The 15,760-nt window shown below is 43.1% G+C and overlaps 1 protein-coding gene across 1 annotated transcript in view; it reads left to right on the forward strand.

The window, feature by feature from the left end:
* The window catches only part of pus10 (pseudouridine synthase 10), a 93,721-nt gene that overhangs the window by 74,613 nt on the left and 3,348 nt on the right, over nt 1-15,760 (forward strand). Inside the window, exons 11-16 of the mRNA XM_080200385.1 lie at nt 1,226-1,351; nt 5,187-5,243; nt 6,970-7,046; nt 7,127-7,182; nt 7,285-7,402; nt 13,874-14,016. Coding sequence (XP_080056511.1) covers nt 1,226-1,351; nt 5,187-5,243; nt 6,970-7,046; nt 7,127-7,182; nt 7,285-7,402; nt 13,874-14,016 — 577 coding nt within the window. The remainder of the gene's footprint in view (nt 1-1,225; nt 1,352-5,186; nt 5,244-6,969; nt 7,047-7,126; nt 7,183-7,284; nt 7,403-13,873; nt 14,017-15,760) is intronic.

The following is a 15,760-nucleotide window of genomic DNA, read 5'->3' on the forward strand; positions in this document are numbered from 1 at the left end:
GTGTTCAGTTCTGGTCACCTCACTATAAGAAGGATGTAGAAGCATTGGAGAGAGTGCAGAGGAGATTTACCAGGATGCTGCCTGGTTTGGAGGGCAGGTCTTATGAGGAAAGGTTGAGGGAGCTGGGGCTTTTCTCTTTGGAGCGGAGGAGGATGAGAGGTGATTTAATAGAGGTTTATAAGATGATGAGAGGGATTGATAGAGTGGACGTGCAGAAACTATTTTGTCAGGTGGATGTAGCTGTTACTCGGGGGCATAACTATAAGGTTCATGGTGGGATTATAGGAGGGATGTCCGAGGTAGATTCTTCACTCAGAGAGTGGTTGGGGAGTAGAATAGACTGCTGTGATAGTGGAGTCGGACACTTTAGGAACTTTCAAGTGGTTATTGGATAGGCACATGGAGCATACCAGAGTTATAGGGAGTGGGATAGCTTGATCTTGGGATAGCTCGGCACAACATTGAGGGCCGAAGGGCCTGTACTGTGCTGTAATGTTCTATGTTTTATGGGCAATGGCAGGTCAATTAGTGCATTTTTGCCAAAGTCTGCAAGACAAAACAAGGCTTGAATGCAAAAGAACCCAGTCCTATTTAACACTGTTTTATAACTTGAGGGCCCTGTAATTTCACATAACAGATCTGAAATCTAGGTACTGTTGGACCCAACTCATTCAGGAGCAGCTTAAATCCTACTCACTTTTGATGCAAGACTGAGCATACAGCCAGTGGCAACTCAGTTAGCTGAATTTTGCCTCTTCTAAAATATAGTAAAATAAAAGCAAAATATTACAGATGCTGGAACCTGAAAATGCAGAAAAACTCAGCAGATTTGACAGTATATGTGGAGAGAGAAACAGAGTCCATATGACTCTTCAAAGATAAGAGAGGAAGAAATGTGATAGATTGTATGTTGTACAAGAGTGGGTGGAGCAGCTGGAGCAGAGTAAAAGGTCAGTAATAGGTGGGAGGAAGGAGAGAGTGCAACAGAAGTGTGTAGGGTGAGACGGAGGAAATGTTAATGGCAGTGTGTTGGGCTAGAGAAAGATTCTGATAGTGGCATTAAGATAAGAACAGTACTAATTGTGAGGGTATTAAAGGGGGTACTAAAGGGCTTTGATAATAACATGTTGTACTGTTGTTGGCAATTGGGACATGAAAATGGTAAATAATCCACAAGAGGAGAACTTATTGATGATTTAAAAGTAAATACCTGTGTTTCTCTCAGGCAGATACAACAAGTTCTCCAGGACTCTGCCACAGACACCTTGGGTAATAGATGGAGAAAGAAAAATGGAGTCTTCAGTTGAGGAACTTATAGGAGAGCCACTAAAGAAGATGTTTAAAGTTGAAAGTAAGTTACCTGAATAAAACAAAACGCTTATTTTTTTCCCCATTGTTGTGTGACTCAATGATGATGGCTGACTTCCCACAATCCAAGCTTGTGATGTGGAATTCAGTCTTAATATACATGGTCCAAAGCTAACATATGTTCTTATGTTCTTATTTCTATATTTATAGTCAGTTGTTCAGAGGTGCAGTATTAACCAAGAAGATGGAAAATATCAAATACCAAACAACTAAGTAGATGCTAAAACTTAAGAAATTCTGTGCACAATTTGTTTACAAAAGCGTAAGGCAATTTGATTGTACTAACTCTAGTGAAGCATCATTCTGGACAGAGTGACGTTTTCCTTTCCAATCTGTTAAATTCAACTGCTGCAATATTACAGTTCAATGAAGTTTCACTTTGTGTGCGTTTACCTGAAATGTTCAAGGAATCCCAACAAGTTATTGTTGTTATCATGTTTACACGTGTTATATATGAGCATGCAGTAAGTCTTGTTAGTCCATCAAGCCTGCCTGACACTCATGACGCCTGTAGCCAAACACTTCCTAACTCCTCTGCAGTAAGTAATGCCCTGCAAGAGATAAAAAGCCAAATGGGTGGTGGTGGAGCGGAATCTAGATAATTCCTCCTCAACCTCCACAGGTGATTGAAACCAGTTCAGATAATCATATTGATCATGTGTGTGTTTGCTGTACATTCACTTAAACTTTTATATGATGCAATTTCTGCCCCAACCAGGAACTAGTCTTACACTCCAGCAATACATTACAGACTCGCACTGTTGAGTGAGAATGCATGAGGACATAAGAACATAAGAAATAGAAGCAGGAGTAGGCCAACTAGCCCTTCGAGCCTGTCCCGCCATTCAATAAGATCATGGCTGATCTGTCGTGGCTCAGTTCCACATTCCCGCCCTCTCCCCATAACCCTTAATCCCCTCTCTTATCAAAAACCCATCAACCCGCGTCTTAAAAATATTTCGCGAGGTAGCCTCCACCACTTCAACGGGCAGAGAATTCCAGAGATTCACCACCCTTTGAGTGAAGAAGTTCCTCCTGAACTCCGTTCTAAACCGCCCCTCCTTTATCTTGAGGCTGTGCCCCCTAGTCCTACTATCCTTTCTGAGCGGGAAGAGTCTCTCCACCTCTATCCTATCCATCCCATTCATCATCTTATATGTCTCAATGAGATCTCCCCTCATTCTTCTAAACTCTAACGAGTACAAGCCTAGTTTATTCAGCCTCTCCTCATAGCTCAACTCCGGCATCATCCTAGTAAACCTCCTCTGCACTCCCTCCAAGGCCAAAATATCCTTGCGTAAGTACGGCACCCAAAACTGCACACAGTACTCCAGCTGCGGCCTCACCAATGCCCTATGCAGCCGCAGCAAGACCTCCCTACTTTTATATTCAATCCCCCTCGCAATGAAGGCCAGCATCCCATTTGCCTTCCTGACCACCTGCTGCACCTGCAAGCTGGGTTTTTGCGACTCATGCACAAGGACCCCGAGGTCCCTCTGCACAGTCGCCTGCTGCAGTTTTTCTCCACGCAAGTAATAATCCTTCCTGCCATTATTCCTACCAAAGTGGACCACCTCGCACTTGCCAACATTAAATTCCATTTGCCATTTCCTGGCCCATTCACCCAGCCTATCTAGATCCTCCTGTAGACTCTCCACACCCTCCACACAATTTGCCGTTCCACCAATCTTGGTGTCATCAGCAAATTTCGACACCCTGCACTCGGTTCCCTCCTCCAGATCATCTATATAAATGGTAAATAGCTGAGGCCCCAGCACCGACCCCTGGGGCACTCCACTAGTTACCATCCGCCAATCCAAATAGCACCCATTGACCCCCACTCTCTGCCTCCTATTTGACAACCAGTCCTCTATCCACGCTAACACCCTACCCCCAACTCCATGCCCCCTGACCTTCTGCAATAACCTCTTGTGAGGTACCTTGTCAAATGCCTTCTGAAAATCAAGAAAGACCACATCCACCGGCTCTCCTCTATCCACCGCCCTAGACATATCCTCATAGAACTCCAGTAAATTTGTCAGACACGACTTCCCTTTAACGAAACCGTGCTGCGTCTGCTCTATCAAGCAATTCCCCTCAAGATGCCTCGCTATTTCCTCCTTGATGACAGATTCTAACATTTTACCTACAACAGACATTAAACTAACCGGCCTATAATTCCCTGCCTTTTGCCTGGCACCCTTCTTAAACAACGGCGTAACATTAGCCGTTTTCCAATCTTCCGGCACTTCCCCGGAATCCAGCGACGTCTGGAAAATAACACCAAGGCATCCACTATCACCTCCGCCATTTCTTTCAGAACCCTCGGATGCATTCCATCCGGTCCTGGGGACTTGTCCACAATCAGCCCCTCCAGTCTGTCGAGCACCGCCTCTCTAGTAACAGTAATGTCATCGAGACCCTCCAGTCCTACCACCTTTCCATCTCTAACATCCGGCAAATTACTCACGTCCTCCTCCGTGAAGACCGAAACAAAAAAGTTGTTCAAGACCTCAGCCATATCCCCATCCCCTACCACCAAGTCCCCCTTCTCATCCTCTAAGGGACCAACATTCACCCTAGCCAGCCTCTTCCTTTTTATGTACTTATAAAAACTCTTGCTATCCTTTTTTATATTAAGCGCTAGCCCAGCTTCATAGTTTCTCCTACCCTTCTTTATCAACTTCTTTGTCAATCTTTGTTGACATTTAAACCTCTCCCAATCCTCTTCTCGCCCACTACTCTTAGCTACTCTAAACGCCTCCGCTTTTAATTTAACACTTTCCTTCACCTCCTTCGTTATCCACGGCTTATTACCTCTCCTCCTACAGTCCTTTTTAACCATCAGAATAAATTTCAGCTGAACACCAAGAAAGATCTCCTCAAAGATCCTCCACTGCTCCTCAGCAGACCTACCTTCCAACGCGCTCCCCCAGTCCACATTCGCCAATTCTTCTCTCATCCTACCGTACTCCCCTCTGTTCAGACAAAGGACGCGTGTCCGGGAGCCCACTTTCTCCTCCTCCATCTGCACCAGAAACTCCACCATACAATGATCACTGTCCCCAAGAGGATCCTTCACCGCAAGTTGCCTAATTCTACCCGCCTCATCACATAGCACCAGACCCAAGATAGCTCGCTCCCTCGTCGGCTCCAGCACACACTGTTCCAGGAAACTATCCCGGCAGCATTCCAAGAACTCCTCCTCGAGCCCACCACGTCCAACATGAGTCGACCAATCAATATGCAGATTGAAATCCCCCATAATTACAGCCGTCCCATTCCTGCACGCCGCACTTATTTGTGCGTTAACAGCCCGCCCCACCTCCAGATCATTATTCGGGGGCCTATAGATGACACCCACCAACGTCTTCCTCCCTTTGCTGTTCCTAATCTCTACCCACAACGATTCCATGTTCTGCTCCTTGGTTCCAATATCATCCCTTGCTACCACCCTGATGCTATCCTTAATCAGCAGAGCTACGCCCCCCTCTTTTCCCTCCTGCCTATCCTTCCTAAACACTTGATACCCCTGTCTGATAGCTTTAATGTAATAAATTAGTAACTTAGTTCCTGGATCACTTTCCAGACAGTAATGTGGATGTATCTACACCACTGGAACTGCAATGGTTCAAGAAGATTAAAAAAAAATAGCTTATCACCATGTTCTCCACGGTGATTAGGGATAAGCTATAAAAATGCTGGTCTAGCCAGCAATGCCACATCTCATGAAACAATATTTTTAAAAATTGTATGATTTATAGTTTGGATTGTAAAACTCCACTAGTTGATATTCTGCAAAATTTCTATACCCACAGATTTAAACTTTTCATCTTCAGGAAGGGAAGATGTTGATGTCAGAGCCTTAGGAAATGGTAATTATGTTTTTGCCTCATATGATATGTCTTACTTTACATGGAACATAATATTTGATTGAACGGCAGTTTTTTAAAGGTTCAAAATGTTCCCTGAAGGATTGAGCAGATTGGGTCTATACTCATTGGAGTTTAGAAGAACAGGAGGCCATCTTATTGCAACATATAAGATTCTGAGGGGGCTTGACAGGGCGAATGCTGAGCGAATGTTATCCCTCATGGGAGAATGTAGGACTAGGGGCAAAGTTTCAGACCAAAGGTTTCACCCATTTAAGGTGGAGATGAGGGGGCATTTCTTCTCTGAGGGTCATGATCTTTGGAATTCTCTACCTCAAGAGAGCTGTGTGGAGGCTGTCACTGATTATATTCAAGGCTGAGTTAGATTTCTATATTTGAACTATCAGGGATATGAGAAGCAGACAGGAGAATGGAATTGAGGCCAAAATCAGCTTAGCCATAATAAGAAAAAGTTCTGGGAAATCTCAACAGTTTGGGCAGCATCTGGAGAGGGGAATAAAGTTAGCACTTTGAGTCAGAATGTCTTCTTCAGAGCTCCTCTTCTCAGTTCGAGGAAGAGCCATACAGACTCAAAACATCAACTCTGTTTCTCTCCCCACAGGTCTGCTAAGTTTTTCTAGCATTTTTTGCTTTAATTTCAGATTTCTCAGATCTGCAGCATATTCCTTTTATATCAGGCTAACCATAATCTTATTGAATGGTAGAGGAGGCTTGAGGGGCTGTATGGCCCATTTGTGCACTTATTTTTTATGTTCTTATGGATAGTTAGCATGTACTGAGGAGGTAGTACATGCAACAGTGAACATAGGCCTGTGGTTAAAGTAGGAAACATTCTTGAGCAAACCAGACAGTCAGAGTGAGAAGATTGAAAGCAGAAGTGCAGCTGATAGTTAATCACAACATGCAGATTCTGTGCTAAGGGGACTGGGGACTGAAAGTTCTACTCCTGCTTCTGTCATATGTAATTGCCAGATATTTCAGAGCTGAAGGCTGAAATAACAACTGTGAGTGTACTCTTGAATTGTATTTCAAAGGAAAAGGTGTGAGAGTCATACATTAAAAAGTGTATACAGGGTGGGTGTGTGGCATTCGAGTTCACTGAGCTATTGTTGGAAAAATTTGGTGAGTTTGAATAAAAGGAAAGAATTTGCATGTATGTAGCATCTGCCATGTCCTCTGGATGTCTACTAGCCCTTCGCAGGAGACGAATTACTTTTGAAATTGAGTCCACTGGTATTTCTCTGGCAAGCACAGCAGCCATTTTGGACAAAGCAGGATTCCATAACTTGTAAAATAAATACTTTAGTGATGCCGGTTGTAGATTTAATGTTGCCAAGGACAGCAGGAAAATCTCCCTGCTCCAATCAGGAGCCTTTGGCATCCATGTGGATGTGTCCTTGATTTAAAAAAAAAACTTCTTACAGTGAGCACCCGTTCATTACTGCACTGAAATGCCAGTCTAGATTATGCGCAAGGTGCTTAGCTCAGGAATGAGGGTGGTACCACTGAACTAAGGCTTTATACCATTGATATTTTTGGGTACTGGTTTTTATGGATTATTTTGGTGCTCAGAAAATATGAAAGTTCCATTTGCTTTGAATAATTGCCCAATTTGTTTGATAACAGCAATTCCTACATCAAGAATTTTCAATATTTCAGCAAATGGGTGAGACTGAATCTTTTGTCTCCGCCTTTCCCTTTGTTCCAGGCAGACCCTTTGTAATTGAGCTGCTTAACCCACATCGAACATCCTTTCTTCAGCAAGAGCTAAAGGAACTTCAGGAGGTAATTAAAAGGTTTAAAAATTGAATTCCTTGGGACTTGAGCTGGTTTACTTATGTGCTAACGTGGAATGTTCTTTCCAGAAAATTAATGGTTCAACTGATAAAATCCGAGTTCGAGATTTACAGATAGTGACCAGGTGAGCATATCCAACCAATCTGGCATTTAGGTCAGGCCCTACACTTCAAAATGGTTTATTAACTCAGCAAGCAAGTAACTTGTTCCTAATACTTGTGTTTAGGGAGGCAATAGGACATATGAAAGAAGGTGAGGAAGAGAAGACAAAGTCATACCGTGCCCTAATATGGACAGAGAAAACTATAGGAAAAAGTGATATCGATTTTCTCGAGGAATTAAAGGTACTAAAATAACCAAGCTGTTTGCATATATTTGGAATCGCATGTTATGTGCAAGATGCATCAAAAGAGAAACATTCTTCTGAGATGAACACCATGAATCTGGTTTATCACTTGCATCTTTATAAATGTTGTTACGTCCAGTGAGTTTTGGGGCTTTGACTTGTGCCTTAATGTGAATTAACTTCGGTAGGAGTAATCTGTTCGAGTATTTGCATTTCTTGCAGTTCAGTCTAAAAACAATGTCCTTTTAATGACATTGTCTTGAAACCCAAATAAATGCAGCTTTAACTGAGTGGCTCTGATACCATTCAGCTCTAATGCCACTAGCTTAGTCTCTAGTGTTAGTGTGGCCTATGTATCTTCACACGAACACCAGGTTAAAGTCCAACAGGTTTATTTCAGATGGTCTTAGATATTTAAATATCTGATTCTGAGAGCAGGGTCCTGAATCTCAATAAAGGTAACTATAATGGTGTGAGGTGTAAGTTGGCTATGATGGACTGGAAAACATTACTGAAGGAAGGAGAGTGGAAAAGCAAAGGCAATAGGCGTCAAATAGGTGAACTCCAAAAAGTTGTTTAGTCCTGTTTGATGCAAGAATGGAAACGGTACTGTAGCCAAACCATGATTTAGAAGGGAAATTAGAGATGGTATTAGATTCAAAAAAGATGCATGCAAAATTGGCAAGATAAAGTAATAGACCTGAGAATTGGGAGCAGTTTAAAATTCCACAAATGCAGGCCAAGGGATTAAGAAGAGGGGAAAAAGTATGCAAGTAAGCCAGTAGGAAGCATAAAAACTGACTGTAAAAGTTTCTATAGATGTGTAAAGAGAAAAAGATTGACAAAATGTAAGCTCCTTACAGTCAGAAAAGGAGAATTCATAATGGGGAACAAAGGAATGGTTGAGAAACTAAATTCATACTTTGCTTCTGTCTTCACAAAGGAAGACATGAATAATGTACTGGAAGTTTTCAGAAACACAAGTTTAGTGAGGAGCTGAAGGAAATCAGTATTAGTAGAGAAATGGTTTTAGAACATAGAACATTACAGCGCAGAACAGGCCCTTCGGCCCACGATGTTGCGCCGACCAGTTAAAAAAAAACAATGACCCACTAATCTAAACCAATCCCTTTTCGTCCATAAACCTATCCACGGATCTCTTAAACGCCCCCAAACTAGGCGCATTTACAACCGCAGCAGGCAGGGCATTCCAATCCTTCACCACCCTCTGGGTAAAGAACCTACCCCTGACATCCGTCCTATAACTACCACCCCTTAATTTAAAGCCATGCCCCCTCGTGCTAGCTTTCTCCATCCGAGGAAAAAGGCTATCACTATCCACCCTATCTAAACCTCTAATCATCTTATATGTTTCAATAAGATCCCCTCTTAGCCGCCTTCTTTCTAGCGAAAACAACCCCAAATCCCTCAGTCTCTCCTCATAGGACCTCCCCTCCATACCAGGGGAAATTTTATATTTTATATTAATTTTTAAATTTTATATTAAATTTGGGGAAATTTATAGGATTGAAGGTGGATAAGTTTCCAGGACCTGATAATCTTCATCCAGAGTACTTAGGAAAGAGGTTTTAGAAATAGTAGATCACCTGGTGGTCATTTTCTAAAATTCTTTGTACTCTGGAATGGTTCCTACAGAATGGAGGATAGCTAAGGTAAGTCCACTATTCAAAAAGGGAGGCAGAGAGAAAACAGGGAATTATAGAACAATGAGCTTAACGTCAGTAGCAGGGAAGTTGCTAAAGTCCGTTATCAAGGATTTCATAGCACAGCATTTGGAAGACAGTGGTATAATCAAAGTCAGCATAGATTTACGAAAGGGAAATCATGCTTGACAAATCTGCTGGAATTCTTTGAGGATGTAACTAATAGAGTTGACCAGGACAAATCGGTGGATGTGCTTTACTTAAGACTTTCAGAAGGCTTTTAACAAGGTCTCACATAGCAGATTACTACGTAAGGTTAAAGCATGTGGGCTTGTGTGTAGTGTCTTGAGATGGTTAGAAAGCTGGTTAGCAGAGAGGAAGCGAAGAGTTGGAATAAATGGGTCCTTTCCCAACTGGCAGGCAGTGACTAGTTGGGGTACCAGGGCAGCCTATTAGGGTTGCATGGAAAGAGTTACTGAATTTGCCTACAATGTTACTACCTTCCTTCCATGTGACAAAACTGCTAAGTGCATGATAACGCAGAATCGCTGAGCAGAAACTGATAGCCAAGTTCCGCACACATGAGGACAGCCTCAACAGGGATCTTGGGTTCATGTCACACTATCTGTAACCCCCACAACTTGCCTGGACTTGCAAAATCTCACTAATTGTCCTGGCTGGAGACAATACACAAGCTTTCAGGGCACTGCCCCTTCAGGTGAGTGGGAGTTCTGTTCACAAACAGGGCATATAAAGACACAAACTCAATTTACAAGATCATGGTTGGAATGCGAGTCTTTACAGGTAATCAAGTCTTAAAGGTACAGACAATGTGAATAGAGAGAGGGTTAAGCACAGTTAAAGAGATGTGTATTGACTCCAGCCAGGACAATTCGTGAGATTTTGCAAGTCCAGGCAAGTTGTGGGGGTTACAGATAGTGTGACATGAACCCAAGATCCCAATTGAGGCTGTCCTCATGTGTGCAGAACTTGGCTATCAGTTTCTGCTCAGCGATTCTGCGTTATCATGCACTTAGCAGTTTTGTCACATGGAAGGAAGGTAGTAACATTGTAGGCAAATTCAGTAACTCTTTCCATGCAACCCTAATAGGCTGCCCTGGTACCCCAACTAGTCACTGCCTGCCAGTTGGGAAAGGACCCATTTATTCCAACTCTTCGCTTCCTCTCTGCTAACCAGCTTTCTAACCATCTCAAGACACTACACACAAGCCCACATGCTTTAACCTTACGTAGTAATCTGCTATGTGAGACCTTGTTAAAAGCCTTCTGAAAGTCTTAAGTAAAGCACATCCACCGATTTGTCCTGGTCAACTCTATTAGTTACATCCTCAAAGAATTCCAGCAGATTTGTCAAGCATGATTTCCCTTTCGTAAATCTATGCTGACTTTGATTATACCACTGTCTTCCAAATGCTGTGCTATGAAATCCTTGATAACGGACTTTAGCAACTTCCCAGCTACTGACGTTACGCTCATTGTTCTATAATTCCCTGTTTTCTCTCTGCCTCCCTTTTTGAATAGTGGACTTACCTTAGCTATCCTCCATTCTGTAGGAACCATTCCAGAGTACAAAGAATTTTAGAAAATGACCACCAGGTGATCTACTATTTCTAAAACCTCTTTCCTAAGTACTCTGGATGAAGATTATCAGGTCCTGGAAACTTGTCCACCTTCAATCCTATAAATTTCCCCAAAACCATTTCTCTACTAATACTGATTTCCTTCAGCTCCTCACTAAACTTGTGTTTCTGAAAACTTCCAGTACATTATTCATGTCTTCCTTTGTGAAGACAGAAGCAAAGTATGAATTTAGTTGCTCAACCATTCCTTTGTTCCCCATTATGAATTCTCCTTTTCTGACTGTAAGGAGCTTACATTTTAGAACATAAGAATGTAAGAAATAGGAGCAGGAGTAGGCCATCTAGCCCTTCGAGCCTGCCCCGCCATTCAATAAGATCATGGCTGATCTCTCATGGCTCAGTTCCACATTCCCGCCCTCTCCCCATAACCCTTAATCCCCTCGCTTATCAAAAACCCATCAACCCGCGTCTTAAAAATATTTAGCAAGGCAGCCTCCACCACTTCAACGGGCAGAGAATTCCAGAGATTCACCGCCCTTTGAGTGAAGAAGTTCCTCCTCAACTCCGTTCTAAACCGCCCCCCCCCCCCCTTTATCTTGAGGCTGTGCCCCCTAGTCCTACTGTCCTTTCTGAGCGGGAAGAGTCTCTCCACCTCTATCCTATCCATCCCATTCATCATCTTATATGTCTCAATGAGATCTCCCCTCATTCTTCTAAACTTTAACGAGTATAAGCCTAGTTTATTCAGCCTCTCCTCATAGCTCAACCCCCTCAACTCTGGTATCAGCCGAGTAAACCTCCTCTGCACTCCCTCCAAGGCTAAAATATCCTTGCGTAAGTGCGGCGACCAAAACTGCACACAGTACTCTAGCTGCGGCCTCACCAGTACCCTATACAGCTGCAGCAAGACCTCCCTACTTTTATATTCAATCCCCCTCGCTATGAAGGCCAGCATCCCATTTGCCTTCCTGACCACCTGCTGCACCTGCAGGCTGGGTTTTTACGACTCATGCACAAGGACCCCGAGGTCCCTCTGCACCGTCGCCTGCTACAGTTTTTCGCCACGTAAGTAATAGTCCTTCCTACCATTATTCCTACCAAAGTGGACCACCTCGCACTTGCCAACATTAAATTCCATTTGCCATTTCCTGGCCCATTCACCCAGCCTATCTAGATCCTTCTGCAGACTCTCCATGCCCTCCGCACAATTTGCCGTTCCACCAATCTTGGTGTCATCAGCAAATTTCGACACCATACACTCGGTTCCCTCCTCCAGATCATCTATATAAATGGTAAATAGCTGAAGCCCCAGCACCGACCCCAGGGCACTCCACTAGTCACCAACCGCCAATCCGAATAGCACCCATTAACCCCTACTCTCTGCCTCCTATTTGACAGCCAATCCTCTATCCCCGCTAACACCCTACCCCCAACTCCATGCCCCCTTACCTCTTGTGAGGTACCTTGTCAAACGCCTTCTGAAAATCAAGAAAGACCACATCCACCGGCTCTCCTCTATCCACCGCCTTAGACACATCCTCATAGAACTCCAATAAATTCACCAGACACGACTTCCCCTTAACGAAACTGTGCTGCGTCTGCTCTATCAAGCAATTCCCCTCAAGATGCCTCGCTATTTCCTCCTTGATGACGGATTCTAACATTTTACCTACAACAGACGTTAAACTAACCGGCCTATAATTCCCTGCCTTTTGCCTGCCACCCTTCTTAAACAACGGCGTAACATTAGCCATTTTCCAATCTTCCGGCACTTCCCCGGAATCCAGCAACGTTTGGAAAATAACCACCAAGGCATCCACTATCACCTCCGCCATTTCTTTCAGAACCCTTGGATGCATTCCATCCGGTCCTGGGGACTTGTCCACAATCAGTCCCTCCAGTCTGTCAAGCACCGCCTCTCTAGTAACAATAATGTCATTGAGACCCTCCAGTCCTACCATCTTTCCATCGCTAACACCCGGCAAATTATTTACATCCTCCTCCATGAAGACCGAAACAAAAAAGTTATTCAAGACCTCAGCCATTTCCCCATCCCCTACCACTAAGTCCCCCCTCTCATCCTCTAAGGGTCCAACGTTTTGTCAATCTTTTTCTCTTTACACATCTATAGAAACTTTTACAGTCAGTTTTTATGCTTCCTACTGGCTTACTTGCATACTTTTTCCCCTCTTCTTAATCCCTTGGCCTGCATTTGTGGAATTTTAAACTGCTCCCAATCCTCAGGTCTATTACTTTATCTTGCCAATTTTGCATGCATCTTTTTTGAATCTAATACCATCTCTAATTTCCCTTCTAAATCATGGTTTGGCTACAGTACCGTTTCCATTCTTGCATCAAACAGGACTAAACAACTTTTTGGAGTTCACCTATTTGACGCCTATTGCCTTTGCTTTTCCACTCTCCTTCCTTCAGTAATGTTTTCCAGTCCATCATAGCCAACTTACACCTCACACCATTATAGTTACCTTTATTGAGATTCAGGACCCTGCTCTCAGAATCAGATATTTAAATATCTAAGACCATCTGAAACACTGGAGTGCCATGATATTAGGAATGTTGAAAATGCAGGGCTTGCTTTCCTCACAGAAGTGGAAACTTCAAGGTAATGCCAGTGAAACTTCCAAGGTTATTAAGGCAAAAATAAAATCCAAGCAAATTGTTCACCTTGGTAAATGGATCAAGCATTGGGTGCATGGGTCAAAATGAACAAGATGGGAGTAAGAGAGGATGTTTGACTTAATGTATTAAAGCCAATTAGAGGATAAGATACCAAGGAAGGATGATGAATTGGACAGCATAAATAGCTTTGATTGTAAGTCTTTCTAGAGAATAAATGGATTGAGGAGTATGGTGCTGGAAAAGGTTTCAAAACAGACTGGTTTGTTGGTCTTAATGACCTTTAAGTTTTTAAAATAGAGTTTAAAGGAAATATATTTGTAAATTTTGCCCACAGACCTTCTAAGGGATAAGCATTTTTTCTTGCAAAGCTTCTTTGATTAGTGTTAAATGAAGGATAGCTGGTGATGGTCTGGGATTTGCAGCTGGATGGTGAATTTCCTAAATATTTAAGCAGTTTTAAAAATGCGAAACTTGCAGCAATATTTTTGAAAGAAAATGTTAACATACATGAAATGTAAGAGAATGTATGATTTGTGAATTGAATGTTTTAACACTTCTCTATAGGACCTAAAGCTTGACCAAAAGACTCCACTGAGAGTTCTTCACCGAAGGCCTCTGGCTGTAAGAACTCGGTTAATACACAGCATGAAAGTGGAGTATATAGATCAGCACCATTTTCATCTTTATTTGAAGACTCAGGCTGGGACGTATCCTTTTACGAAATCAAGTGAAAGCTGGAAAATTTCAGTAACAGTGATCATTTTAGAGAATGTGTGTACTTTTAAGATTGTGTTCAGTTTTCAGAACTTAAAAGCTGAAACTAGATTGTTTTAGTCTGACTCGTTCAGCATCTACAACAAAGTTGTAGTACAACAATTAAATCCAGGATGCCAGCTCAGAGAGTAAGTCACTTTGAGAAGCTCCTGGCAATGCAGAGAGTCTCCCTTATCTCTTTTCTGACTGATTGATCATTCCTTTGATGGCAGGGCGGTCATTTCCACCAGATACATCATTATGACCCAGATTTTCCGGTCTCCAGAACGTCGGAGACTGGGTGTACCAAACTGACTTGTCAGTTCCACCATCTGCCTAGCTTCCACCTCAACTCGTGCTAGCCTTGTCACTTCACCCACCTGCCACCTACTCCCACCATCTCATCCACTGCCTGTCTACCCACTTGCCATCTCATCCACTGCCACGCTACCCAACTGGCATCCACCCACCCTCCCTACTTGTCTCACCCATCTATCTACCCCATTTACCCACTCACCCATTCACTAACATTCACACTGGATTGATAAGCGAGGGGATTAAGGGTTATGGGGAGAGGGCGGGAATGTGGAACTGAGCCATAACAGATCAGCCATGATCTTATTGAATGGCGGGGCAGGCTCGAAGGGCTGGATGGCCTACTCCTGCTCCTATTTCTTATGTTCTTAACGTATAGCAGCGAATGTTACAAAGGAAGGGCTTATCCTGTCTTCCTCCTGCTGCTACAGCACTGTGATGGAATTCTTTGACGAATGCTATACTCCATATTTCTGAAGGAGTAAGGTCAGAAGACTCAGCAAGAAATGAGGCATGCAGAAGTTTTGAGCACAGCGGCAATCAAGACAAAGATTATGACTGTGGAATCCTTGAGCTGTGTGTTTTGCTGCACGAACAGAAAGCTTTATGTTAGTGTGCCGAGGCATTAGGACCAGGACTGGTCAGTCCTTGCCCAGCATTAGCACTGGTGCCTCTTGCTACCTTTGGGTGCTGTTACTGAGTGATGAATCACCTCTATAACCACACTTAGTGAAATGGGACTTCCATATTCTCTCCACTGTGGGTTACTTATTCCTCATTACCAGAAGACTTTGCTTTTTGACCCCAGTTATTTGTCTTTGATTCTAACTGCTTTCTAAGAGTTCAACAGTTTGAAGTCTACCATTTCTCCCTGTCATTCATAACCAGAACTTTTCATAAATAAATTGTTCAGGGGCTGAAGGAGAAACCCAGTCTCCTGTTTCCATGTTATCTCTGAGACTGTCAACTACTCAGTAGAGAAATAAATGAAAGATCTTGATCCATTTCCTATCTGGATGATACAGTCAGAAAGGAACTGTGCTTCACTTTTAAACACCAACCTTAAACCATATTAGACTTTGACATTGCCAAAACAAAATTGACCTGAAACTTGAAATTCTTGAAGCACAGCTGAAGCTTTGAAGGCAATGAGGGCTCTTTGAGTCAAAATTCCTCGGCCTTCTGGCGCAGTCAAGTTGCAATTCTGGTAGGAGTGGCCTGTGTGTTCAGCTGGTTTCTGGACTAAAGTTTGGAATTCATCAGAACCCTAAAAGAGGCAGGAGGAGATGTGAACCCTTACAAGGCAAGCAAAGCATAGAAAGAAGTGAGAACTCTCACTACTGGCTGGGAGTTCTGCTTCCCTAGTCCTCAAACAAACCACTG

The sequence above is a fragment of the Carcharhinus amblyrhynchos genome, chromosome 12, assembly GCF_965287045.1.
Source record: "Carcharhinus amblyrhynchos chromosome 12, sCarAmb.v2.hapA, whole genome shotgun sequence".
NCBI classification, from domain to species: domain Eukaryota; kingdom Metazoa; phylum Chordata; class Chondrichthyes; order Carcharhiniformes; family Carcharhinidae; genus Carcharhinus; species Carcharhinus amblyrhynchos.